The 27,293-nt window shown below is 39.5% G+C and overlaps 1 protein-coding gene and 1 long non-coding RNA gene across 6 annotated transcripts in view; one reads left to right on the forward strand and one right to left on the reverse strand.

Moving 5' to 3' along the window:
- Nucleotides 1-25,909, forward strand: part of LOC309635814 — a 352,198-nt gene extending 326,289 nt beyond the window's left edge. The window contains exons 3-4 of one of the 2 annotated variants that reach the window (XR_014249035.1): nt 24,671-24,744; nt 25,392-25,909. This is a non-coding gene — a long non-coding RNA (uncharacterized lncRNA). Of the gene's footprint in view, nt 1-24,670 lie in introns of both variants that reach the window. The other variant, XR_014249034.1, reaches the window with a different exon arrangement.
- BICC1 (BicC family RNA binding protein 1) overlaps nt 12,281-27,293 on the reverse strand; it is a 301,669-nt gene continuing 286,656 nt past the window's right edge. For 3 of the 4 annotated variants that reach the window (XM_082407420.1, XM_082407419.1, XM_082407422.1), the window contains 3 exons: nt 23,368-23,528; nt 20,580-20,679; nt 12,281-14,958 (listed from right to left, as the gene is read on the reverse strand). In XM_082407420.1, the coding sequence (XP_082263546.1) occupies nt 14,828-14,958; nt 20,580-20,679; nt 23,368-23,528 (392 nt within the window). In that variant the 3' untranslated portion in view covers nt 12,281-14,827. Of the gene's footprint in view, nt 14,959-17,730; nt 17,810-20,579; nt 20,680-23,367; nt 23,529-27,293 lie in introns of all 4 variants that reach the window. The other variant, XM_082407421.1, reaches the window with a different exon arrangement.

Genomic DNA, 27,293 nt, shown 5'->3' on the forward strand with positions numbered 1-27,293 from the left:
AAACTATGTTGAATAATAGTGGTGAGAGTGGGCAACCTTGTCTTGTTCCTGATCTTAGTGGAAATGGTTTCAGTTTTTCACCATTGAGAACGATGTTGGCTGTGGGTTTGTCATATATGGCCTTTATTATGTTGAGGAAAGTTCCCTCTATGCCTACTTTCTGCAGGGCTTTTATCATAAATGGGTGTTGAATTTTGTCAAAAGCTTTCTCTGCATCTATTGAGATGATCATATGGTTTTTCTCCTTCAGTTTGTTAATATGATGTATCACGTTGATTGATTTGCGTATATTGAAGAATCCTTGCATTCCTGGAATAAACCCCACTTGATCATGGTGTATAATCCTTTTAATGTGCTGTTGGATTCTGTTTGCTAGTATTTTGTTGAGGATTTTTGCATCTATGTTCATCAGTGATATTGGCCTGTAGTTTTCTTTCTTTGTGACATCTTTGTCTGGTATTGGTATCAGGGTGATGGTGGCCTCGTAGAATGAGTTGGGGAGTGTTCCTCCCTCTGCAATATTTTGGAAGAGTTTGAGAAGGATAGGTGTTAGCTCTTCTCTAAATGTTTGATAGAATTCGCCTGTGAAGCCATCTGGTCCTGGGCTTTTGTTTGTTGGAAGATTTTTAATCACAGTTTCAATTTCAGTGCTTGTGATTGGTCTGTTCATATTTTCTATTTCTTCCTGGTTCAGTCTGGGCAGGTTGTGCATTTCTAAGAATCTGTCCATTTCTTCCAGGTTGTCCATTTTATTGGCATAGAGTTGCTTGTAGTAATCTCTCATGATCGTTTGTATTTCTGCAGTGTCAGTGGTTACTTCTCCTTTTTCATTTCTAATTCTATTGATTTGAGTCTTCTCCCTTTTTCTCTTGATGAGTCTGGCTAATGGTTTATCAATTTTGTTTATCTTCTCAAAGACTAGCTTTTAGTTTCATTGATTTTTGCTATTGTTTCCTTCATTTCTTTTTCATTTATTTCTGATCTGATCTTTATGATTTCTTTCCTTCTGCTAGCTTTGGGGTTTTTTTGTTCTTCTTTCTCTAATTGCTTTAGGTGCAAGGTTAGGTTGTTTATTTGAGATGTTTCCTGTTTCTTGAGGTAGGCTTGTATTGCTATAAACTTCCCTCTTAGAACTGCTTTTGCTGCATCCCATAGGTTTTGGGTCGTCGTGTCTCCATTGTCATTTGTTTCTAGGTATTTTTTGATTTCCCCTTTGATTTCTTCAGTGATCACTTCGTTATTAAGTAGTGTATTGTGTAGCCTCCATGTGTTTGTATTTTTTACAGATCTTTTCCTTTAATTGATATCTAGTCTCATAGCGTTGTGGTCGGAAAAGATACTTGATACAATTTCAATTTTCTTAAATTTACCAAGGCTTGATTTGTGACCCAAGATATGATCTATCCTGGAGAATGTTCCATGAGCACTTGAGAAAAATGTGTATTCTGTTGTTTTTGGATGGAATGTCCTATAAATATCAATTAAGTCCATCTTGTTTAATGTATCATTTAAAGCTTGTGTTTCCTTATTTATTTTCATTTTGGATGATCTGTCCATTGGTGAAAGTGGGGTGTTAAAGTCCCCTACTATGATTGTGTTACTGTCAATTTCCCCTTTTATGGCTGTTAGTATTTGCCTTATGTATTGAGGTGCTCCTATGTTGGGTGCATAAATATTTACAATTGTTATACCTTCCTCTTGGATCGATCCCTTGATCATTATATAGTGTCCTTCTTTGTCTCTTGTAGTAGTCTTTATTTTAAAGTCTATTTTGTCTGGTATGAGAATTGCTACTCCAGCCTTCTTTTGATTTCCATTTGCATGGAATATCTTTTTCCATCCCCTCACTTTCAGTCTGTATGTGTCTCTAGGTCTGAAGTGGGTCTCTTGTAGACAGCATATATATGGGTCCTTTTTATGTATCCATTCAGCCAGTCTGTGTCTTTTGGTGGGAGCATTTAATCCATTTACATTTAAGGTAATTATCGATATGTATGTTCCTATTCCCATTTTCTTAAATGTTTTGGGTTTTTTATTGTAGGTGTTTTCCTTCTCTTGTTTTTCTTGCCTAGAGAAGTTCCTTTAGCATTTGTTGTAAAGCTGTTTTGGTGGTGCTGAACTCTCTCAGCTTTTGCTTGTCTGTAAAGGTTTTAATTTCTCCATCAAATCTGAATGAGATCCTTGCTGGGTAGAGTAACCTTGGTTGTAGGTTTTTCTCCTTCATCACTTTAAGTATATCCTGCCACTCCCTTCTGGCTTGCAGAGTTTCTGCTGAAAGATCAGCTGTTAACCTTATGGGGATTCCCTTGTGTGTTATTTGTTGTTTTTCCCTTGCTGCTTTTAATATGTTTTCTTTATATTTAATTTTTGATAGTTTGATTAATATGTGTCTTGGCGTGTTTCTCCTTGGATTTATCCTGTATGGGACTCTATGTGCTTCCTGGACTTGATTAACTCTTTCCTTTCCCATATTAGGGAAGTTTTCAACTATAATCTCTTCAAATATTTTCTCAGTCCCTTTCTTTTTCTCTTCTTCTTCTGGGACCCCTATAATTCGAATGTTGGTGGGTTTAATGTTGTCCCAGAGGTCTCTGAGACTGTCCTCAGTTCTTTTCATTCTTTTTTCTTTATTGTGCTCTGCAGTAGTTATTTCCACTATTTTATCTTCCAGGTCACTTATCCTTTCTTCTGCCTCAGTTATTCTGCTATTGATCCCGTCTAGAGTATTTTTAATTTCATTTATTGTGTTTTTCATCGTTGCTTGGTTCCTCTTTAGTTCTTCTACGTCCTTGTTAAATGTTTCTTGCATTTTGTCTATTCTATTTCCAAGATTTTGGATCATCCTTACTATCATTATTCTGAATTCTTTTTCAGGTAGACTGCCTATTTCCTCTTCATTTGTTAGGTCTGGTGTGTTTTGACCCTGCTCCTTCACCTGCTGTGTGTTTTTTTGTCTTCTCATTTTGCTTATCTTACTGTGTTTGGGGTCTCCTTTTCACAGGCTGCAGGTTCGTAGTTCCCGTTGTTTTTGGTATCTGTCCCCAGTGGCTAAAGTTGGTTCAGTGGGTTGTGTAGGTTTCCTGGTGGAGGGGACTAGTGCCTGTGTTCTGGTGGATGAGGCTGGATCTTGTCTTTCTGGTGGGCACGTCCACGTCTGGTGATGTGTTTTGGGGTGTCTGTGGCCTTATTATGATTTTAGGCAGCCTCTCTGCTAATGGATGGGGCTGTGTTCCTGTCTTGCTAGTTGTTTGGCATAGGGTGTCCAGCACTGTAGCTTGCTGGTCGTTGAGTGAAGCTGGGTCTTGATATTGAGATGGAGATCTCTGAGAGATTTTCGCCATTTGGTATTACATGGAGCTGGGAGGTCTCTTGTGGACCAGTGTCCTGAAGTTGGCTCTCCCACCTCAGAGGCACAGCCCTGATGCCTGGCTGGAGCACCAAGAGCCTTTCATCCACACGGCTCAGAATAAAAGGGAGAAAAAATAGATAGATAGATAGATAGAAAGAAAGAAAGAAAGAAAGAAAGAAAGAAAGAAAGAAAGAAAGAAAGAAAGAAAGAAAGAAAGAGGATAAAATAAAATAAAATAAAGCTATTATAATAAAAAATAAGAAAAAAATTATTAAGAATAAATTTATTAAGAAAAAATGTTTTTTAATTTTTAAAAATAGATTTATTAATTTTTTATAATAAAAAATAAGGAAAAAATTATTAGGAAAAAATTTATTAAGAAAAAAATTAATTTTTTAATTTTTTAAAATAAAAAATATGAAAAAACTTATTAAAATTTTTTTGTAATTTTTAAAAATAGAAAATAAGGAAAAAATTATTAAGGAAACATTTATTAGGAAAAAAAGTTTTTTTAAGTAAAACAAACAAAAAAAAATGGACGGACCTAACCCTAGGACTAATGGTGAAGGCAAAGCTATACAGACAAAATCTCACCCAGAAGCATACACATACACACTCACAAAAAAAAGGAAAAGGGGAAAAATTAATATATCCTGCTCCCAAAGTCCACCTCCTGAATTTGGGATGATTCGTTGTCTATTCAGGTATTCAACAGATGCAGGCACATCAAGTTGTTTGTGGAGATTTAATCCGCTGCTCCTGAGGCTGCTGGGAGAGATTTCCCTTTCTCTTCTTTGTTCGTACAGCTCCCGGGGTTCAGCTTTGGATTTGGACCCGCCTCTGCATGTAGGTCGCCTGAGGGCATCTGTTCCCCGCCCAGACAGAACTGGGTTAAAGGAGCCGCTGATTTGCGGGCTCTGGCTCACTCAGGCCGGGGGGAGGGAGGGGTACAGATGCGGGGCGAGCCTGCGGCGGCAGAGGCCAGCATGACGTTGCAAGAGCCTGAGGCGCGCCGTGCGTTCTCCTGGGGAAGTTGTCCCTGGATCACGGGAGCCTGGCGGTGGCGGGCTGCACAGGCTCCTGGGAGGGGCGGTGTGGAGAGTGACCTGTGCTCGCACACAGGCTTCTTGGTGGCGGCAGCAGCACCCTTAGCGTCTCATGCCCATCTCTGGGGTCCGCGCTGATAGCCGCGGCTCGCGCCCGTCTCTGGAGCTCGTTTAGGCGGCGCTCTGAATCCCCTCTCCTTGCGCACTGCGCAACAAAGAGGGAAGAAAAAGTCTCTTGCCTCTTCGGCAGCTCCAGACCTTTTCCCGGACTCCCTCCCGGCTAGCCGTGGTGCACTAGCCCCTTCAGGCTGTGTTCACGCAGCCAACCCCAGTCCTCTCCCTGCGATCCGACCGAAGCCCGAGCCTCAGCTCCCAGCCCCCACCCTCCCTAGCGGGTGAGCAGACAAGCCTCTCGGGTTGGTGAGTACTACTCGGCACCGATCCTCTGTGCGGGAATCTCTCCGCTTTGCCCTCCGCACCCCTGTGGCTGCGCTCTCCTCCGTGGCTCCGAAGCTTCCCCGCTCCGCCACCCGCAGTCTCCACCCGCGAAGGGGCTTCCTAGTGTGTGGACACCTTTCCTCCTTTGCAGCTCCCTCCCACTGGTGCAGGTCCCGTCCCTATTCTTTTGTCTGTTATTTCTTTCTTCTTTTGCCCTACCCAAGTACGTGGGGATTTTCTTGCCTTTTGGGAGGTCTGGCATCTTCTGCCAGCGTTCAGTGGGTGTTCTGTAGGAGCAGTTCCACGTGTAGATGTATTTCTACTGTATCCGTTTATCAGAAAGGGACGAACAGCCAGAGGGAGCAGTGGAGGGCGAGGCCCGGGAGGGTCCCGAGTGTGGGAGCTTCTGTCTCCGTGGAGTTTGGGGGGCGTCACTCTCCCAACGTGCGGATGGGTTCCCCAACCCGGAAGCTCTCGGAACCCCTCTATGTAGGGTTTTTACGGGGCTGCCGCCAGGCACAACTGTCGGAAGCCTCACGCCTCGGGAGCCGCTCCAGAAAAAGCTTTTAATCTTTCTCCACTGAGTGTGATATTAGCTGTGGGCTTATCACATGTGGGCTTTATTATGTTGAGATATGTTTCTTTCATGCCTAATTTGTTAAGACTTTTTATCATGAAAAGATGTTGATTTTGTCAAATGCTTTTTCTGCATCTATTGAGACGATCATATAGTTTTTTCCCTTTCATTTTATTCATGTGATGTATCACATTGATCAGTTTATGTATTTTGAATCATCCTTGCATCCAGGGATAAATTCCACTTGACCATGGTGAGTGATAGTTTTAATGTGCTGCTGAATTTGGTTTGCTTGTATGTTACTGAGCATTTTTGCATCTATATTGATCAGAGATATTAGTCAGTAGTTTTCTTTTCTGATAGTGTCTTTTTCTGTTTGGGTATCAGGTAATGCTGGCCTTGTGAAATGAGTTTGGCCATGTTCCCTCCTCTTCAATATTGTGGAATAGTTTGAAAAGGATAAATATTAGTTCTTCTTTAGGTGTTTGGTAGAATTCCCCTGTGAAGCCATCTGGTCCTAGACTTTTATTTGGGGCAGGGGGTGGGGGAATGACTACCAGTTCAATTTCATTACTAGTGATTGTTCTGTTCAGATTTTCTATTTCTTCCTGATTCAGTCTTGGAATATTTTATGTTTCTAGGAAATTATCCATTTGTTCTAGGTTGTCCACTCTGTTGGCATTTAATTGTTTGTAGTATTCTCTTATGATTGTTTGTATTTCTGTGATAAAAGTTGTAACTTCTCCTCTTTCATTTCTGATTTTATTTATTTGGGCCTTCTCTCTTCTTGATGAGTCTGGGTAAAGGTTTGTGTATTTTATCTTTTAAAAACCAGTTCTTAGTTTCATTGATCTTTTCTATTGTATTTTAGTCTCTATTTTGTTTATTTCTGCCCTGGTATATATTATTTCCTTCCTTCTACTGACTTTGGGCTTTGTTTGTTCTTCTTTTTCTAATTCCTTTAGATGTAAAATTAGGTAGTTTATTTGACATTTTCCTTGTTTTTTTGAGATTGGCCTTTATCACTATGAACTTCCCTCTTAGAGCTGCTTAGATTTTGGAAATTTATGTTTCTATTTTCATTCATGTCAAGGTATGTTTTTATTTCCTCTTTGATTTTTTTTGTTGACCCATTTGTTTATTTGTTGCATGTTATTTCATCTCAATATGTTTGTGTTTTTTCCAGTTTTCTTCCTATAATTAATTTTAAGTTTCATACTGCTGTGGGCAGAAAAGATGCTTGATATGATTTCAGTCTTAAATGTTTGAGACTTGTTTTGTGGCCTAGCCTGTGATCCGTTCTGGAGAATGCTCCATGTGCATTTGAAAAGAAGATGCATTCTGCTGTTTTTGGATGTAATGTTCTCTCTCTCTCTGAATATATAAATATATAAATAAGTAAATATATAGAGAGAGTCCATCTGATCTAATGTGTCATTAAAAGCCACTGCTTCCTTATTGATTTTCTTTCCAGATGATCTATCCATTGATGTAAGTGGAGTGTTGAAGTCCCCTGCTACTATTGTACTACTATCAATTTTTCCCTTTATGTCTGTTAATATTGGCTTTATATATTTAAATGCTCTTATATTATGTGCATATATGTTAACCAGTGTTATATTTTCTTATTGGGATGACCCCTTTATTATTTGTCTCTTGTCATAGTCTTTGTTTTAAAGTCTATTTTGTCTGATATGAGTATTGCTACCACAGATTTCATTTCCATTTGCATAGAATATCTTTTTCTATTTCTTCACTTTCTGTCTGTGTGTCTTTAGCTCTGAAGTGAGTCTCTTATAGGCAGCATATAGATGGGTCTTGTTTTTTTTCATCCATTTACCCACTCTGTATCTTTTGATTGGGGCATTTAGTTCATTTATGTTTAAAGTGATTATTGATAGGTATATACGTATTGCCATTTTGTTACTTATTTTCTAGTTGTTCTTCTCTGTCCTTTTCTTCTTTTAGTCTCTTCCCTTGTGGTTTGATGGTTTTCTTTAGTGCTATGTTTGGGTTCCTTTCTCTTTGTTTTTTTGTGTATCTGTTATAGGTTTTTGGTTTGTGATTACCACGTGGTCCATATATATAGACATATATGTTTATTTATTTTAAGCTGTTGTTTAAGTTTGAACACACTCTATAAGCTCTACATTTTTTTTTACACCCCTGCAAATATGCTTTTGACATCATATTTTACATTTTATTTTGTGTATTCCTTAACTATTTATTGTAGTTATGGTTGATTTTACAACTTTTTTCTTTTACCTTCCAACTAGCTTTGTAAGTGGTTGATCCACTGCCTTTACTATATGTTTGCCTTTAACAGTGAGATTTTTTTTCTTTCAATATATTTTCTTATTTCTTGTTATGACCTTTTCTTTTCACTTAAAGAAGATCCTTTAACATTTTTGTAAGCCCGGTTTAGTGGCAATGAACTCTGTTTTTACTTTCTGGGAAACTCTTTATTTCTCCATTAATTCTGAATGATAACTTTGCTGAGTAGAGTATCCTTGGTTGTAGGTTTTTTCTTTTTAGCACTTTAAATACATTATGCCACTCCCTTCTGGCCTGCAAAGTATCTGCTGAAAAATCAGCTGATAGCTTTATGGGGCTGTAAGTATGTAAGTCCTTATTTTTCTCTTACTGCCTTTAAGATTCTCTTTAACTTTTGCCATTTTAATTATGATATGCCTTGGTGTGGCTCTCTTTGGGTCCATCTTGTTTGGGAATCTCTGTGCTTCCTGGATCTAGATATCTATTCCCTTCCCCAGGATAGGGAAGTTTTCAGCCATTATTTCATCAAATACATCTTCTGTCCCTTTCTTTCTCTCCTCTGGAACCTCTGTAATGCTACTGTTAGTATGTTTGATGCTGTCCCATAGGTCCCTTAAACTATTCTCATTTTTAAAAATTCTTTTTTCTTTTTGCCATTGTGATTGGCTGATTTCCACTACTCTTTCTTCCAAATCACCTGTGCATTCTTCTGTCTTATCTAATCTGCTCTTGATTCCCTGTAGTGTATTTTTATTTCACTGATTATATTCTTCAGCTCTGACTGGCTCTTTTCTATATTTTCTAATTTTTTGAAGTTATTGCCATATTCTCCATTTTTCTCCCAAGATCAGTAAGCATTTTTATGACCATTGATTTGAACTCTTTATCAGGTAAATCACTTATCTCTGACTCATTAGGGGGGATTGTGGAGTTCTATCGTGTTCTTTCATTTGTAACACATCCTCTGTCTTCTCATTTTGTTTGACTTTCTGTGTTTATGAATTAGATGAAAGTTACTCTACCAGTCTTGAAAGCATGTCCTTGTGTAGGAGCACCCTTATGCAGACTGCATGTGTCTTGTGGCTTTGGCAGGAGGACTGGAGCTGAAGTGGTCATGGGCCAGGGCTTCTCCCAGGGCATGCCAGGGCAGCCACCTTGGTGGGTGTTGGGGGGGCGCGGCTGGGGCCAGAGCCTGGTGCAAGCCAGGGCTTCTCCCAGGTTACACTGGGAGCCACCACCTAGATGGGTGTGGGGAACACTGGAGCCCAGCATGGACCAGGACTTCTCCAGTGGTGCACCAGGGGCTACTGCCTTGGTGGGTAGGAGGGACTGGAGCTGGAGCTCAGAACAGGCTGGGGGGCATGCTATCTTAGCAGGCTGGCTAGAGTGCCAGGTGCTTTTCAATCTGCTGCCTCTATGCTGGGACTCAGAGCAAGTAACCCCTTTAGGAGCAAGTTTTGGTTTCTTGTTGTCCTCTGGCTCTCCTGGTTGTAAACCCCAAGGGGGCTCATATTCCCAATTCTAGTCCCTAGGGCTAAGGTGCTCTATTTGGGGTTTGAACCCCTCATTTCTTAGGACTTCCAAGTTTGTGATATCCCCTTCTGCTTGTGGGTCACCCACTGGGGTGTTGGTCCTGACTAGATTGCATCTGTGCCCCTCCTACCTGTCTTGATGGGTTTTTCCTTTATATCCTTAATTGTAGAAGAGATGTTCTGCTAGCCTTCAGGTTGCTCTCAGAGAAAGTTGTTCTATACGTGGTTGTAGTTTGGGTGTGTCCATGGGAGGAGTTGAGCTCAGAATCTTCCTACTCTGCCAACCTGCCTCTCTTTCATTCTTTTTGCTCCTATGACTAGATAATGTCCTATCTTCCAGGTTGCTGATTCTTTGTCTGCATGGTCAAGTGGGCTTTTGAAGCTCTCTATTGAATTATCAATTCATTTATTCTGTTTTTCAGCCCTAGGATTTCCATTTTGAGTTTTTTTGTTTTTGGTTTTGGTTTTGTTTATTATTGTTTTGTTTTTGTTAGTGGTTTCTATTTCTTTGTTAAAATTATTTGGTTCGTGTGTTACTTTCTTAATTCCATTGAGTTGCCTGTGTTTTCTTGTAGTTCAGTAACTTAAGAGGATTATTCTGAATTCTTTGCCTATTGCATTTAATAGTGCTCCATTTTTTTAGGATCCTTTATTAGTGCTTTATTAATTTCCTTGCATGGTGTCATATTTATGTGATGTTTTATGGTCCTTGATTTCTTACACTGGTATATTTGAATAAGTGGTCTCCTCCTCCAGACTTTGCTGGTTCACCTTGGCAGAGAAAATTTTTCACCGGTCAGCTCAGTTGGGTTTCCAGGCATGTCTGCTGGTAACATCCTTGGGCAGGTGGGGAGCTGCTAAGGGTCTATTCTGGGGCAAGGCAACTGTTTGAGCTCTAAGGTCAGGGTGAGGCATGTGCCCCTAGCTGAGAACAGCTGGATAGACTGCTACTTGGTTCCCTGCCCAAGGGAGGCTATAGGATGTGCTCCACATTTGCTTGGATTCTCTGGTGATGCTTGTTAAGTGGTCATGACTGGCCTCTTTACTCAGCAGTAGGTAGGGCTATGTATTACCTTGCCTTGCAGGACTGCAGGTCAGGACCCAGGGGCTGCACAGCTTGTTGTTTGGGGACGTGAATCAGGCAAGAGTGTAAAATGAGTATCTTGGTCAGGCAAGGCCACCAGTTTTGCTCTGCAGATGGGAACAGCCATGGATTGTGCTCATGGGTTTCAAGTGACACTGTAAGCAGAGCTATTGGAGCGGCTATGAGTGTGCTCTGGCTAGGCTCCCCGATCAGGAAGCCTGAAGGAGCTATGAACGGAACTATGAATTCACTTCCCTGCCCCAGTGCAGTGGGAGAAGCAACTCCAAGACCATGATAAGTCTCTTTGTGGTGGTGACTCAAGCCAATCCATGCCCCAAGTTCCCTGGCCAAAGAGGGCCGCTTGCTTTGCCCTGGAGGTCAGCTCTGCTGCCTGCCTCTCAGCTTGCGCATTACTGGGTGATGCAGCAGCTTCCAGGTGCTCTGCCAGCCCTTCCTGTCAGACGGGGTGGGGACTCACAATCCACAGAGGGCGAGGCTATGGCTCAGCTCCCTTGCCTGGGTGTGGGCAGACCAGGCTCCAGGGCCTGAAAAACTCCTCATTTGAGGACTTGAATCAGGCAGACCTGCACTCCTCTAAGTTCCCTGGTCAGACTGTGCTACCGTCTTGGTTCTGCAGATAAGCAAAGCCGCTGCTTGGGACTTCTACTTGGGCACTGCAGGTAGGAACTCAGACTGCCAAGATTCAAGGGCTGGTTGTTGCAAGCCCCTCCCTAGTGGTGTCTTATCCATGAACAGTTGCTGGTTTTTCTTTTAGTTAAGGGAAGTGAAGTCAGGAATGACCTGTCACCATCTTGGTGACATCATTCTCTATGATTGCCTTCTTGGAGTATCCTCAGGGGAAGCGACCTCATGTTCTTTCAAGGTAAATCTCATTTCTGAATACTGCAAAGTCACTGGGAGTCAAATCTAGGAAGTGATGGGTCATCAACAAAGCTGTGTCATAACCTTTTGGCTTACACACTCCTTTCAAGAATGTGATTAAATCTATGAAACCTAGAAAAAGGAGAAAGGGAGGCTGTGAATAATATTTTGCATTGAAAGCACAGGCCTGTTTCTGTGAGATGGGTACTTTCAACCATTTTGTCAAAAACCGGGGTTTCTAGACAGCACTCAAGAGCTCCCTTGGCATGCTGTAAATGCAAGGAGGCCTGTGTTGAAGCGTAGGGTATTCCATCCTTCATTCCCTCTTCATCAGTTCCATCTTTCTCCAGTTTGAATGTAAGATTAGGGAGAACAAGGGTTTATGTTTCATTTACTGGTGTTCCTAGAACAGGGCCTAGTACTTAGCCCTCATTTAAGTATTTATATAATGAATGAATGAGTGAATGGATGAATAATTTAATATTGGGTTCACAAGTAATATTTCAGTTATCATCAAAAGAACTATTTGCTAGAAACAATTTTTAAGCACCACTAGCACAGGTAATTTAAGTGGAGATAACTCTGGGAGCATAATGGGTAGAGGGCTAGGGTTTCTTTGAGATTTAGACAAATCTCAGGATTAATAGTATAGTGCCAATTCCATCTGAGATACAATCTCAGAGCAAGGCACAGTAACCATTCGGTGTGATAGCACAGTCAGCCTCTGAAATAGGAACCTGGGTCAAGAAACCCTGCATCACTTTAGTAAGGAGCTCCTTTGCTTATGGATGAGGTCGTCAAAGCAGTCATAGACTTGAGTCTTTATTAAAAAAAAGAATGAACAAGAATGAAACCTGTTCCATAATCTTACTCTTTTTCTATGTACCTGTGGGTGGCCACAGAAACAATGATTGATTACTGGTCCTGGATTCTCTGGCTAAAATAAAGTGCCTTAGTTTCTGGTTGAAAATGAGGACTGTCAATGCAAAACAACAGGACAGGGAGTGCATATATAATTCTACTGCAGAAATGTCTTTCAATTCTGCTGAAAATATTTTTTGAAAAGCTAGAAAACAAAGACACATTTCATCTAGAAAGGGCAATACAAAGGGGTTATATAAATTTATTTTTCATATAACAATTGATTAGTTTAGAAAAAATTCCCATTTTCAATGTTTAATTCCATCTCTCATTTTTTAAAAAAAAAAGTCACTAAAAGGACAAAAACCCACACAAAAATACAATCTGTATCTGTTCTATATTTACAGATAACCGGTCACTATTAAGGCACAGATTGATTAAAAACATTTATTCAAATAATCCAAATATTTTGTGCATCATATAACACTGACAACACCGTATACTGTAGTGTCATAATCCCTTCATTGCATCAAGAGAAAGTGAGAAAAGTAATTTCCAGTGTTTTTTATTTATTTTTTTAGCCACCCTATTTAATCTGGTTTAATTGGGACAGTTTTCCCTTTGGCATAATATCAAAGCACTGTTCATAAAACCTATATCAACTCAATACTGCAAATCATTCCATCTTCCTCCTGTTGCAAATGCATGGTAGAGAGCTGGGGGGAAAGACTCCAAATGATTATTTTTTATTTGGGGAGGAGGTCTTATTAAAGAAATGATCAAATTTAGAGCACTGAGTTGTTGCACAGGAAACTGATCTGGAATTCTTACTCTGTTGCTGAATGTGTAGCATGATGTGTTCATATAGCCATATAAAGCAGGGAGCTCCATGTGATGACCTGCATACATGTGACATACATGCAGGATCATTCCATTGTACTTGTGAAGGGAGCGATTTAGTTCTACATCCTTAAGCACATACAGTTCTGTTTGGGAACAGGCATCTCCTTAGTGCTGTTATAATTGATAATTTTATGACAGGTCCATTATCTATGCCTTCACGGTAACCAATACTCTTTTTTTTTTTAAGTGAAAATTTTTCAGTGTGCAAAATTTCTCTCTGATTCTTGTTCTTACTTTAATGATAAGACTTACTTAAAACCATGGAAAAAATAAGACAAGTATTTCTGATCCCACATTTGTATGAAAGTCCCCAATTGTTGTGTATGAATCTAATGCCTTCTGTGGAGAGCACGTGACAGTGGTTTATGTCCATGTAGAAAGTCTCAAATACTGAGCATAAATAAGTCATTACAGTACAGGTAAGTCACCACATGTCCTATGGGAAAGTTTTCCAACAAATTAATACACTTGGAAATAATATTGCTTTGAAGAAAGAGAGGCACTTAGTGATTGTCTTCATGGATTGAAAACCCTTCATAAATCCATAATAAGATGTCTGAAAAGACCTAGGAAACAATGTTGCCTGATTTCTTGGACTTTCACAGTATCAAGATTGTAACAACGAGTTTAGCCACTTACAAAATAGTCTTTTATTTTTCCTCCTTCAGAACTCTGCTGTCTTTGTAAACTGTCACCCTGGAGACTTAAATAAAGCCTTTCCATTCTCAACAAACCCAAGTCTACTTCAAGCAGACAGATACGGTTTTAGGAAAGTCCTGTGACCATATGGAGCACAGCTAATGTGTACATAAGGACAGTAATGTATTTCTCCTCCTCATGGCAACAGTGCTGTCTTGTCAGATGATTATTTATCTTTTTTAAATAAAGTGACAATCTAGGGCTCCAGTTATTGAATGCCGTCCATTCTCTACCATAAATCTCTAGTAGATATCAATTTAATCAGTTATGTACGGTATGCTTATAATATCTAAAAATAAAAGTTTGATATAAATAAGTGTCCTTTAGTGGCAGTATACTAAAAATAGCCCTTTGCCTTCAGACAACCATTAAAAACATTTTAGCAATAAAGGCAGCAGCTAAATATGATGACTGCAAAGGGTTAATATTGCAAAGTCCATTTGGTCTTTCTTTGCTCGCACCTGTTACAGTGAACTAGGTTCATTGCTAAGTGTTTCTAGGATGCTGACATACATGAACAGAACTGGTCCATAACCAAGTGGAGTCACTTACATTTCCCGAAGTCACAGACTATTCTGCACAAAAACTAATAATCCAGTACTACTATGTCAAATAAAAATTTAACGCAGTCTGATTTGTACCAATACATCAGGTGACATAAAAACGAGAGAAAGAGAGATAATTTCCACAGGACAAGAAGTAAGAAAGTGTAAAGTGCTGAAAGACCTCAATAATTATTTTAAAGCAGTACCAGAAAATTCCACTTTGATTATTTTTTTTTTAAAAAGTCCCCAAATACCAAAACAAAATAAGCAAACAAACAAAATAACTTCTGTGTTTTCTGGCATCCCAGATGTCAACTCAGCCTTCATGTTAAGTAAAAAAATCAGTGCATATGTTATTATATAGGTAAATAAAAACAGGAAATAAAGCCCTACCCTCATATTGCAAATTCTGTCCAATTGCCGTTAGGAAAAAAAAAGTAATCCTCGTGTGGCATTCTGTAGGATGACATAAGAACGTCATCTTCTCTCTTTTCGGCACAAAGTTCAGGTGCGAATAAGATGCTTTGGTCCTGATACCAGACACCCGAGTGCTGAGGACGGTGTGCAGTGAAGGCTGTTCACAGATCTCCTGCGTCCAACTTGACAGAGTTGGCGGGCGTGTGCCTGGACAGTACCGCTACCAGCGGCCACTGACACTAGCAATGTCTGAGTGATACTGACGGGGTAGCCTCCCACTTGCTCCGCCTTCCAGGAAAGAGGTGCGTGTATTTGGCGGTTCAAAGAGCTTTCTTCGGTTTTTATTTAGTTCTGGAGAGAGAGAGACAGAATCAGCACATGGCAGTAGGGCTCAGCTCAGAAAATGGTGATGTGGTAGGTTCTGGGGGGAAAGTCAAGTAGGTAGCACAAGGAAAACCTTTAAGTTGACCGTCAAGACATTTTTGAAATGCTAGAAAGTCTGATATGAAAGGTAGCCATTTGTAGCTGAGAGAACCAAGGACAGCAAATCGTTTTTACTGCAGTTCGTAAAGTATCTGGGGAATATGTCATCCTCAGAACACTCTCAAGTTCAAATATACAAAATAGTTTCACCGATCCCAAATGTCATTTCAGAGGCAAAGGGAGAGGCACCATCAAAGCTGGTTAAAGGCATATGAGAGGATGTATTACCAGTGATACAGAAAATTATTACAGCTCATTAAACTCATCCATGTCAAACACAGTGATCATTAAATTATTTAAGTCGACATGAAAAGAGGATCCCACTTCTAAACACCAGAATACTGGAGAAGCACACTGATCTGTTAATCCACAGCCCCGGGTGGGAGGGAGACGCAAGAGGGAGGAGATACGGGGATATATGTATATGTATAGCTGATTCACTTTGTTATACAGCAGCAACTAACACACCATTGTAAAGCAATTATACTCCAGTAAAGATGTTAAAAAAAAAAAAATCCACAGCCCTGTGGCTCCACCGACTCATGATGCCTACGCTCCTTGAGTCAGAAAGGGTTATATGAAGAAGCATATCGCATCAGCAGGAGGTTTCTTTGAATAAAAAATCAACTTAGTAAACATAGCAACAGTTACAGAAATTAATACAACTGAAAACAACCAATACGTGAATCCAAATTTTCAGGGAAAAACTAAGATCCTCGATTTTCATTTGAAACAAACCAGAGTACTGGTTGTTTAGTTTGTCTTTTCCCAACTAAAAATTATTAACCAGAAAGGTGAAAAATGGAAGCAGCCTACCTTGTTTATGACTCTGCAATACCCCATCCTCCCCTCCATACACACATTCACAAATTCTCAAGTCAACTGATGTAATTATTACTAACGAACTCATACAAGTAAACAGAATTGTCAGACTCTAGAAAGCAGCGTTTCTGATAGCCACCAAATGCAAATATAGTTGACCTTTGAATAGCGCAGATTTGAACTGAGTGGGTCTACTTATACATGGATATTTTTCAATAGTAAATAGTACAGTATTACATGGTTGGTGGAATCTGCAGATGCAGAGGAACTGTGGATACGAAGGGTGACTATAAGTTACATGGGGGTTAACTCCTGTGTGGTTCAAGGGTCAACTGTATCTTCAAACTTATTCAATCTCAAGTAGACGGAATATATAGCTGATGTGTTTAAAGCTGTTGTCTTTTTCTCTGGGAGGGTGGTGATTCAGCACCTTTAATTATCTGCATGGAACTCAGTACTTTTTCAACCATACACACACACACAACCCCACTCTGAGCTCTGAGATTACACAGCAAGCTGTGGCCTGCTACAGTAATGCTGAGGATGAGAACAGAGGCTCAGGCGGTTGCAGTGGGTCGTAGGTGGCCAGGGACAGCCATATGGCCAGATGTGCTCTTGTCTCCCAAGTGCTAGAAGAGGGATCAATACCCTTAACATTTCACCCCACTGCTTTCCAAAATTTAACTGTCTGCCCTATAGGGGTGACGCATGAGTGAAGACACCTCTTTTCTGTTCACATTTAAGTCTTAGGGGAGAAGAGAACCAACAGTAATTTATTAGAGCCTATTATACGACAAGCATTTTACATTTGTTGTGTCCTATTTAAGTCCTCCTTAAGGGGTAGATAATATTACCATCCTCCATTTTATAGATAAGCTGAGTTTTAAAAATAGACGAAGTAACTTGCCCACATGCCTGTTAAATGACAGAGCTGAAACCCTGCCTGCCTGATGCAAAGGTCTATGCTATGGGCTTCAGTGGTCCAATCCATTTGGCGGAGATCAACCGAGGTATCAGGAATACAAATATGAGAAATTGGTAGTTTCAGGTATGTAGATAACAGAGCTTTCCTTCATATTTTATATGGATATCAAATATACTTTTTAAATACATAAAGCTTAGAAACTCTGAAGAAGCAAGGAAGATATTACAAGCAAAAGACACATGCAGGCATGCGTATAGATGGCTATTGTTTCAAGTTCCTGCAGAAACGCAGTAGCAGTGACATTCCTATCACATGTATCTTGTTTAAAAAACAAACACGTAAAATTCAGAGATCAAGACAGAATTGAATATATTTAAAGGCAAACTTATAGGCGAGTTGAGAATAAATGAATCCCCTTAAACACAGCCTGGGAAAGTTTTATCACCTTCAAATGAGGAGACTTTCTTTGGCCTCCGTTTTCTCATGGGGAAATAACCCATGAATCAGGAGGACATTCCCACACTATAGAGAAGGAAAAGAAAGGAGTAAGTCAAACACCATTCTCCATGAGCACATGAAAACAATCGGGCCACTGAAGACAAAAATTTTTAACAGACATTGAAAACTTCATTCTGAAAAGTCACATCAGCTAGACTTTTGAGAGGACAAATGATCATGAAGAAATTCAGCCACTCCCTAAAGATGTAATTTCTAAGAGTACATATATAGAGATACTCCAAGTGTGAAGCACAGAGAAAAATCTTTAAGATTATCAAGGATCAAGTCCTACTGAAGAGACTTTAGTTTTTGTTGTTGTTTTTTAAATTAGAAAGCAAACTCCCTCTTCTGATTTTTTTCAGTAAGCCTAAGGGATAGTTTGAGAAAATACCAACCTTTTTCTTTGAAATTCCAAGGTTCACACAATCCTGGCAGCTCTCAGGATCTTGTTGCGGATCTGAACAGAGTCACAAACTAAAAGAATAGGTCGGGAAATGTTAGATCTACCTGAGGCTGTGGCGGAAAGCCTGTCAACAGGATGCTAAACTTCCTTTCACTGAGTCCCTGTACATTTAGTTAACCAATCACTAAAATCCTCAGAGAGAAATCCATGAATTTTCAAAAAATCGTGGATTTGAAAAAAAGATGAAATTTTTTCTCTGATTCATTCCTATTAGAGATAAATCTCATCTCCTCCTATAACATTAAAATAAATGTCTTCTGGCCCAAGATTAAAAGCAAACCAAAACCTTATACTGAAAGAACAACTCCGATTTTAAGTTAAAAATCTACAAAATTTTAAAAAGTAGTTTGAGCAAACTCTGTATCTAACCAAACTATGTATCTAACCAAACTATGTAACCACAAGACAAACCTAAGTCAAGGCTGACCTGATATCCTGCCTCTATCTGGAAATGAAGTATTCTGAGACTTTAAATGAATGTCTTTGTTATCAGAGGAATTGAATTGGAAAAAGAAGCTTTCTGATGAAGGGTTTCTCAATAAAAACTCATTCCTTGCAGAGAAAATGATTTACCAAGTTCAAACAAATGCACTTCAACAAAGTAAGGCAAAATCATCCTTAAATAATCAAATACTTCCCACTGTACAGAGCATTCATAAGGCATCTTATTCAAAGTCTCTAATTCCCTTTAAAAGCAAGAGGACCTGTGAACCTCACTGAGAGAGGCAGTCTGTAGAAGTAGGACATAACCTCAATAGAACACATTGAAGATGATGATTAGAGACAACATTTTTTTAAACGAGGACTCAAAACCCCTCCTGTTTTTGCACTCTACTCCCCAAAACCCACCTAGAATATATCACCAATGTATCCCAGAGTAAAAGTACTGAAGATCCACTTGGAATCTATGAAAATATTTAGAGTATCTGCTTGTTGCTGGAAGCTTTAGAGAGTTTGGAATTGGGTTGGTACACAAAGAAAAGACTTAATTTTCATTATACTGTCACGGATATTCCACAAATCTCTAGTGCAGAATTATGGAGTTCTGAAACATACACTTCTGTGGTATAAATGTGTGGCCCCATAGACATATTTTAACAGCATAGGCATGGTGATTGAGTTAATAAAATTTCAAGTAGTATGTATGTCAATTCCATTTTCAAATTAATAAAATAATGTAAAAATATATAAAGTTAATTTGGGTCCAGAAGTAACCCTCTGAGACTGAGCTTTAGGGTAAAGAAGTTGGAAACTATCCTATTGCCACAGATAGTAAAAAAAAAAAAAAAGAAAGAACAATAATAATACATATCATTAAAACTGTAGGTTATTTTCACTGTGCCTGATGATATACCACATGGAAGGACAGATTTTAGAAATGGAAGGTGACCTTACACAATCATCTACTCCAATCCACCTTCACAGTTAAGAAACCACAACCAAAAGAGGTTTGGAAACTCACCCAAGGGTACATGACTTGGAGAGGCAAATCTCAGATCTCCTTATGTGAATATAGTGTTCTTTGCACTACAACCAAGCTGATCTGATGAGTGAACAGGAAACCACGGCTGCCCTGTGGAGCACCATCAATGCAGCCGCTTGGGTATACAGGGCAGAGGAAGACTTCTCAAACTGACGTGTGCAGGACTCTATCCACGGACAGGCCTAACGGGCCGCTCAACGGCTGAATTGCTACACCTATTTCAAGGCTACTCTGCTTATATCTGCTTCAGATATCTACGATTTCCTGTGGGGAGGTGGGCGGGGTTCATCAGCTGCTATAAAATAATGGAAGAGCAATCTGCTGCTGAAAGAAAACGGAAAACCACTGAGGCTTTTAGTTTGATGGTTCGATGAGCGAATGCTGTTTAGAAAGGGCTTTCACCAGTTGGATGCCACTGCTGACCTCATAAAAGCATAGCCTACAAATTCAGTGTTTTGAAAAGCAACGTCATTTTCTCACCACGCCTGACGTTTGGCTCTGTCTTTTTGAGAGACTGGCACACATATAAAACTGGCATTCATGAACTTAATCAGAAAGACTTCAAAAAGTAACCTCATTTTTTTGTCCCCCAGATTCCTTCCTCATATTTCTCTAAAAACCTTTTTGACGTACATTGTTAGGTATTTGCCAACTCATCATCTGCCCATTCCTTCCACGTGGGAGGTACCTAGTAAATACGTATAGAGCATTTTCTTATACACAGAACATGCAAAAGATGCACAAAGGCGGTGGTCTGGGAGACAGGCCTTCAGACTTTCCTTCATTCTGTGACTACTTTTACGATACTACCCTCTTCTGTGACTCACAAATTCTATTAAAACTTGGGGTAAAGTTAAAGAGCATTAAGACAAGAAGTACCAATTCTCTTTTTCTCTGGTGCAATGATCTCAGCTGCTATACAGGAACACATGCATTTAAAGCATGACAGCCAGTCCAGAATAGTTATTCACGAACGCAATGATCATTGCTTAATACAACCGCAAAATGGAGAATTAAACTGCTCCCTCATCCCCATGTTCTGCAAAGGGCAGTTTTGGTTAGATCTTTCCAAAGAGATCTGTTTTAAGGAAAGACACTGTCAAGGCAGGTTTTCAGGCAATGCCTTGACGAAGGAGTGGGCATGTTCTTGGCATCTGTCACACTGTTAGTGAACCCACAACCACAAAGCTGCCAGGTAGTAAGCAAGGGGCTGATGGGCAGAACCAGCCCCATTGGCTGGAGACCAATGGCAGAGGTTCTTCAGACTTTAAAATATGAATAAGAACATTTATATTCACCTGAGATTGCAAGCAGCATTTTCCTCCTGGCACCGAAAGTTGTAATTCCCAGCTCCTTCAGATCCTGGTCTGTGAGAGTGAGGAATGTCTGAAGATCGATCTGTGGGTGAACAAGTAATCTATAATCAATATATTAAGTATTTTTCTTCTTCAGCGTAAATTCAACTCATTGCTACACTTATTTTATTTATTAATTACGCTCTGCCTACTTTCAAAAAAGAATGGTGGGGACAATACAAACCTAAGGGACAAGAGTTAAGCAATAAAGGTGGTAAAATGAAAGTGATGATTCTAGCAGAAGACAATCTAAGCCAATGATTTACTGCAATTGCGATATAAACTTAGGCATCCTAAGGTCTTAGCATCCTGGCAGCCAGGGCAAAAAGGGAAACAGAAATTGCACAGTTTTGTGATCTGACGAAAGGAAGAATACATACTTGTCCAGAAGAGAGAAAATAATTCTTAGTTTTAGATTCTGACTTGGTTAAGTATATCTCCATAAAAAGAGACTGAATAATACCATAAAGGGTATCTTCCATTGTATTCTACATAAAAATGATAGCAGAATTCACAGTCTACCCCAGATCCATGACTCACTTTGCTTAACCCAGCAGACTATCTCTGAAAGTGGCATACATGAAGTATTTCTAGCAACAGTATAAATGTACTTCCTGGCAACAATGTGTGGAAGGAAGTAGCCCAAGAATCCCACCGTTCCTTGTGAAGGCTGTGTGGAGGAACAGAAAGGCAATGGGCTCTGAAGCCAGAGAGACTTGGGTTCAGGTTCTGACTCTGCCATTACTAGTTGTGGGCACTGAGAGTAGACAATCCTATACCTCACAGGGTTGTTTTGGGCCTTAAATATGATCTTAGATATAATGCAATGTGCTCACCAAAGGGGTAAAATAGTTGGCAGCTATAGTTAGTAATAATGTATACAGACATATCATCTGTGAAAGTTGCTAAATAAATCTTCATCCTGGTTACAATATATTAAATCTCACAAGGTTACTTAATGGGGGATTCTTGTTAAGTCATATCTGTATATGAGAAAATATCCTACATAAAGGGAATAGTACCAAATTTCAACACACCTGAAAACAGTAAAATATACTTTTTATTCAAATTATATAGAAATTAATTTGAAATTTTCTGTTTTGCTTTTGAAGATTACACCCAGATCTTGAAAAACCTTTTCATTTACCATTTATCACAAATCTAGAGATATGTTTTTTAGAAATTCTGTCCAATGGAGACTATTTCAGGGATCCTCAAACTCTTTTTAAAGGGCCAGAGAATAACTATTTTAGGGTTAGTGCACGTACTGTCTCTGTTGCAACTACTCAACTCTGCTGGTTTAGCTTGAAAGCAACCACACGCAATATGAGGTAATTGAGTTAGTGTGGCTGTGTTCCAATAAAACTTTATTTACAAAAGTAGGCAGCAGGTCTGCAGGCCACAGTTCACTGACCCCTGCTCCAGTTAATATTAGATGAAGCCAGTCTGACTTTATATTATCATGTTTTCTTCCTTTTTGAAGTAACTAGATAAGAAGCACCCATAATAAATTTCTATGCTTCTTCAAATAGGAAATAGAGATTTAAAACAAACCCAGAATATCACTGAATAACATCTAGTCACTTACTTCTAAAACCTTCTGTGCATGAGCAAGTTAAAATACCTCTGCCCTGAGCTTCTCAATCAGCCACCTGCATCTAACCAGGAAGACTAAATAAATAAATGCAGTTCTTTAATGCACTGATGATGAACGTGTTATTCAACTTGGAAAATCCTTGGTTAAATGAACACTAATTTAGGTTTAGGGAAAAGAAAACAAAATCATTGTCCTAAAGTCCAAAATACACATGACAACATTTTTCTTGGTGTTAAAGAACAAAAAAAGTTCAGCAATTAAACTTAAGTTATGGGCAATACATTGAATTTATGATATAAAGTGCCTAATAAAAATCTTAGATTATTTACTGACTGATGCATGCCAGGGAATTACTGGCATGTAATCTAACATGAAATGAAGCCAACTAGCATGAAACTTGGACCATGTCAGGATTTGAAAAACAGATACATTTAGAGAACTATTCTAACTTTCTGTTGCCTTGAGTTAGCTGTGCCCTGGTAATATGACAACACAGTTAGAAAGAACCACACTTAGGGGCTCTTTTCTTTATGCCAGTGCGTCACAGCCACGGCTGATCAGTCTGGCCAAAATCCACGGTAGGGATGTTTCAGAAGACATCTTAGTTCTGCCTCAGTTCAGGCAAAACCCAAACAGTAAATTAATGAATAAGTTAACATGTATAAAAAGCGCATTATCTTCTGTGAGAACTTCAGTAACATGATTAGGATGGTGTCACAAACAACCATAGTTATTTATTTCAGACGTTGTTATTTACTTTTAAGTGCCACAAATAAAGATAAGAACAGATGAAAGAGTAAAATCTGATTAAATAGAGAGTTGTTGCTGACCTTAGGGAATTTGTGAATCAGAAGTTCCTATAAATCAAGACACTCATTAGGTCTTTTAGCTAAAACTGGTGAAGGTGTTTTGGCAAACACAGTTTCCTATATTTCTGCGATCCTGTGTTTACCAGTTGCACTAAGTAAGAAATAAGATGGCGACAATTTTCTTGGCAGCAAAAATAAGCTATGAGACTTGAATAAATGCTCAGTGAAAGCACAGTCATAGGTAAATGAGTGATTTCATTCTAGAAGTCATCATACACACAACCGAAACAGAGATGCCTGGGAAGATAAGTAAATAACCACCGACCTCTTGTTGCTGGAAGACGTCCGTGTATTTGCCCAGGCCCAGTTTGCTGAAGAGCTCAGGGAGGTCAGAGCCTTTGAAAGAGCTGTTCAGGTTACAGCCGTTGCTTCCCGTCAGCGAGGAAATGCAGTCCATGTAGTTGCTACTGCTGAGATAGTGCTCCGCTGAAAGGCAGAGGGGAAGACAGGCCTGAAGTGTAAATGCCCAGAGACAGCATGGTTTAATTAAAAATCTTAATCACTCAAATAGTTCAGATTCAGTGTTTTGGGCTGAATAGATCAGTAGCTGCAGAAATGCAGCAGTCCTTTACTGAAACACTGGCTTTTCATTAAGGAAATGCTGATTACGGCTTTCAGGGAGGCTCTCGCCATTTAAAAGGTTACGCTTGGGAGGGAGCAATTCGGCAGCAGGGCCTCCGTAGTTAATAATCGTTAAGCATATTCTCCCTGAGCATTCAGGAGCACTGGCTCTTCACAACTGAGTTGATGTGAATTAAACGGGGAAGTGGAAGCAGGATCCCTAGGACACAATAAAGGTAAGGAAAGTTACAGGCTCCTTTTAGGTGCAGGCTGGCCCTCTGTATCCACACTTGTGCTTTCCTGTGGTCAAAGAAATACTATGATATTACCACATATAAATCTCATTTCCCTCAAACATAATTGGGCAGTGAGTTTATGAAATAAGAGTGCTTCCAAAATTAAGAGTAACATATGAATGAAAAGAATGATGCTGGAGTTCCTGGATTTAACTTACAACAAAAACAAATCCATCTCTTAGGGGAAATTCTAAGACAGCCATGCCGAGCTTTGCCTTGGCTCTGCTACTGATCTGGTGAGCGAAGATTTCTCCATGTTGTCTGTGGTTCTCAGACCCAAGGACATGCACAGCTGGGTGACAGACTAGTAAGCCACACCAAGTACTTGACCAGATATTCAAACACTCTTCAGGAGCTGCTTTGGAGAATCTAGCAGAGCTATGCAGCCATTCCTACCACCCTGACCAACAACTGACTCTCATCCATGTGGAAATTCTATCCTCTTATACTAAAGATGCAGCTTCAGGGGGATTCCCAGATTGATGAGGGCAGAGGACACTCACCTAGGTAATCAGATCCATCTGATCTCCTCTGGGATCAGTGCATTCAGCAAATCTAAGAATTTTGTTCTGCATTGCACTGGGTGCCACTCATCACTTTCTCTGGTTGTTTTCATCTCCCAATTGAGAAATCCTATATATGTTTCAAGTGGAAGGAATTTCTTGATAAGGTTTCTCTTTCTTTTAAAACCAGATATTTTATCTCTTGTAGGAAGAATGTGTAGAGAAAAGGACCCAGGACCAAGCCCTGATGCGCTGAGCCCTGGAACACGCCACCAAATGAAGGTAAGGCCCCAAAGTCACCAAAAAAGATTGAGGAGGAATGACCAGTGAGGTACCGGTTCGAGGGTGACACAAAGCAGAGTATGACGAGCACCCTGGAGTGACCACTGGACGTGACAACATGGAGGTTACTGTCAGGCTGACCACATAATTTACTGTCCGAATGATAAATTTACTTTCTTTGAGGAAAAAAAAAAAGAGGGAGTTACAGAGGAATTACAGTGGAACAACTGGTGAAACAGGGATACCCAGAGAAAACCTAGACATTGGTGACCTTGACAAGGGTGTCAAGAAAACTTTTCTAAAACTTTGTTGTTCAATACACTAGCCACTGGCGACATGTGGCTATTGAGCACCTAAAATGTGCTAGTGTGGATTAAAAATGTACTCTAAGTGTAAAATACCACACACCATATTTTAAAGACTTAGTACAAAAAAAAAAAGAGAATGTAAAATATCTTTACATTGATTACATGTTTAAATGATAATAATTTACATATGTTGAGTTAAGCAAATAGATCAGCAAAAAGTGAAAAAAGTGTTTTAAAATATTCTTAGTGATAAATATTTATTATGGTACACAACTTTCTTTTACATTTCTTTTCATCTTAACTACTTATAGTGTCTATATTCTCTTTTAAACTCCCTAGGCTCTTAAAACATTGGACAAAGGCCAAGGAACAGTGCTTTTTTAATCAATCTTTTTAAATTAATGAATCCCCTATCTTAACCCTAATCCTGAATTTCAATGCAGCTACGTCGCACAGTCAATTTTAATCATCCAGGGTTCAGTGCAGGGAAAGGGGATAAAGATAGAAGAAGAGAGGCACAAAGCTAATTGATGTTGGAATATAAAACGGAGATCATTTCCACCCCGAGATGTGCACCTGGCACCAGCCTGCCTCTCAGCTCCACTGTCCTGTCAGCGGTGGAGGACCTAGCCCAGGACTAACAGGAAGACTCCAGGCTACTATTGACTGTACGCTTGAGAATGAAAGAGTAGACCATGCTTTCTTATTTAGACTTGGCCGACACCATGACTGGTCTTTTCAAATCTGAGACTCTTGACAACACGGCCCACTTGATTGATGGTAACAACTGGCTGTTACTGTTTACTATGCTCATTGAGATTGCCTTTCTCCAAGTATTCTTCAAACACTCCAGGGTATGTGCTTCAGGATTCCAAATTCATCAAAAACCCTGAAATAAGGCATTAGGGGAATATCTTGTGATTACTGTGTCAGTTCTTGTCTGTTTGCCTATTTATACAGACGTGTGGGTGCTGTTACAGACACAACCACTCTACTCATGCTGCGTCTTAATCATATTTGTTCAAAGCCTATGCTTTAAACGTTTTTTTTCCTGTTTATGTCATTTAGCTACATCTTGTCAATTTGAAAAATCTTGCTCTTCACCTTTGGTAGCCAAAGGTGACTGGGCAGACTGTCTTCTACTGTCTAAGATACTAATTTGATCACATTCTGCTCAACTCCTTTACATCCCTGCCTTTTCCTCATCATTCTGATGTGTGTGTGTGCATGACTCATTCATATATTCATTCCACAAACATTTACCGAGCACCTACTAGGTGTCAGACACTGTTAGACATCTGAGAGGAAATAATAAATTAAGAAAGAAGGCACAGCCTCCTGTTAGTGGGATTGTAAACTGATGAAGACACTATGGGAAACAGTATGGAGATTCCTCAAAAAATTAAAAATAGAATTGCCATATCCAGCAATTTCACTTCTATTTACCCAAAGAAAACAAAAACACTAATTCAAAAGGATATATGCACCCTATGTCCACTGCAGCATTATTTGCAATAGTCAAGATATGAACGCAACCTAAATGTCCATCAGCAGATGAACGGATAAAGAAAAGGTGGTGTGTGTGTATATATATATATACAATGGAATATTACTCAGTCATAAAAAGATAAATGAAATCTTGCCATGTGTGACAACATGGAGGGATCTAGAGGGTATTTTGGTAAGTGAAATAAGTCAGAAAGAGAAAGGCAAATGCTGTATGATCTCACTCATACGTGGAATCCAAAAAAAAATACAAAACAAAGTGAAAACAGACTCACAGATACAGAGAACAAATGGGTGGTTGCCAGAGGGGAAGTGCGGGTGGGAGTGAGATGAAGGGGATTAAGAGGTACAAACCTCCTTAGTTATAAAATAAATAAGCTGTAGGAGTGTAACACACAGCGTAAGGAATATGGTCAATAATATTGTAATAACTGTACAGAAACAAACGGTTACTAGACTGATCGTGGCGATCATTTCATAATGCCTGCAAATGTAAAATCACTAGGTAGTACACCTGAAACTAACATAATCTTGTACACCAACTATATTTCAATTAAGAAAAAAGAAAGAAGGCACAGCCTAAAAGAATGCTCGGCACATGGGCACTAAATAAGTGTTTACTGAATGAATGTAGTCCCTGACTTGCGGAGCTCAAATTCTACAGGAAGAGACAGTTGTGTAAGTAAGTAATTGTACTTCAGTACGACAAATGCTAAAATGAAAGCATATACAAAA

This window comes from Balaenoptera borealis (genome assembly GCF_965194805.1).
Source record: "Balaenoptera borealis genome assembly, chromosome: 10".
Lineage (NCBI taxonomy): Eukaryota > Metazoa > Chordata > Mammalia > Artiodactyla > Balaenopteridae > Balaenoptera > Balaenoptera borealis.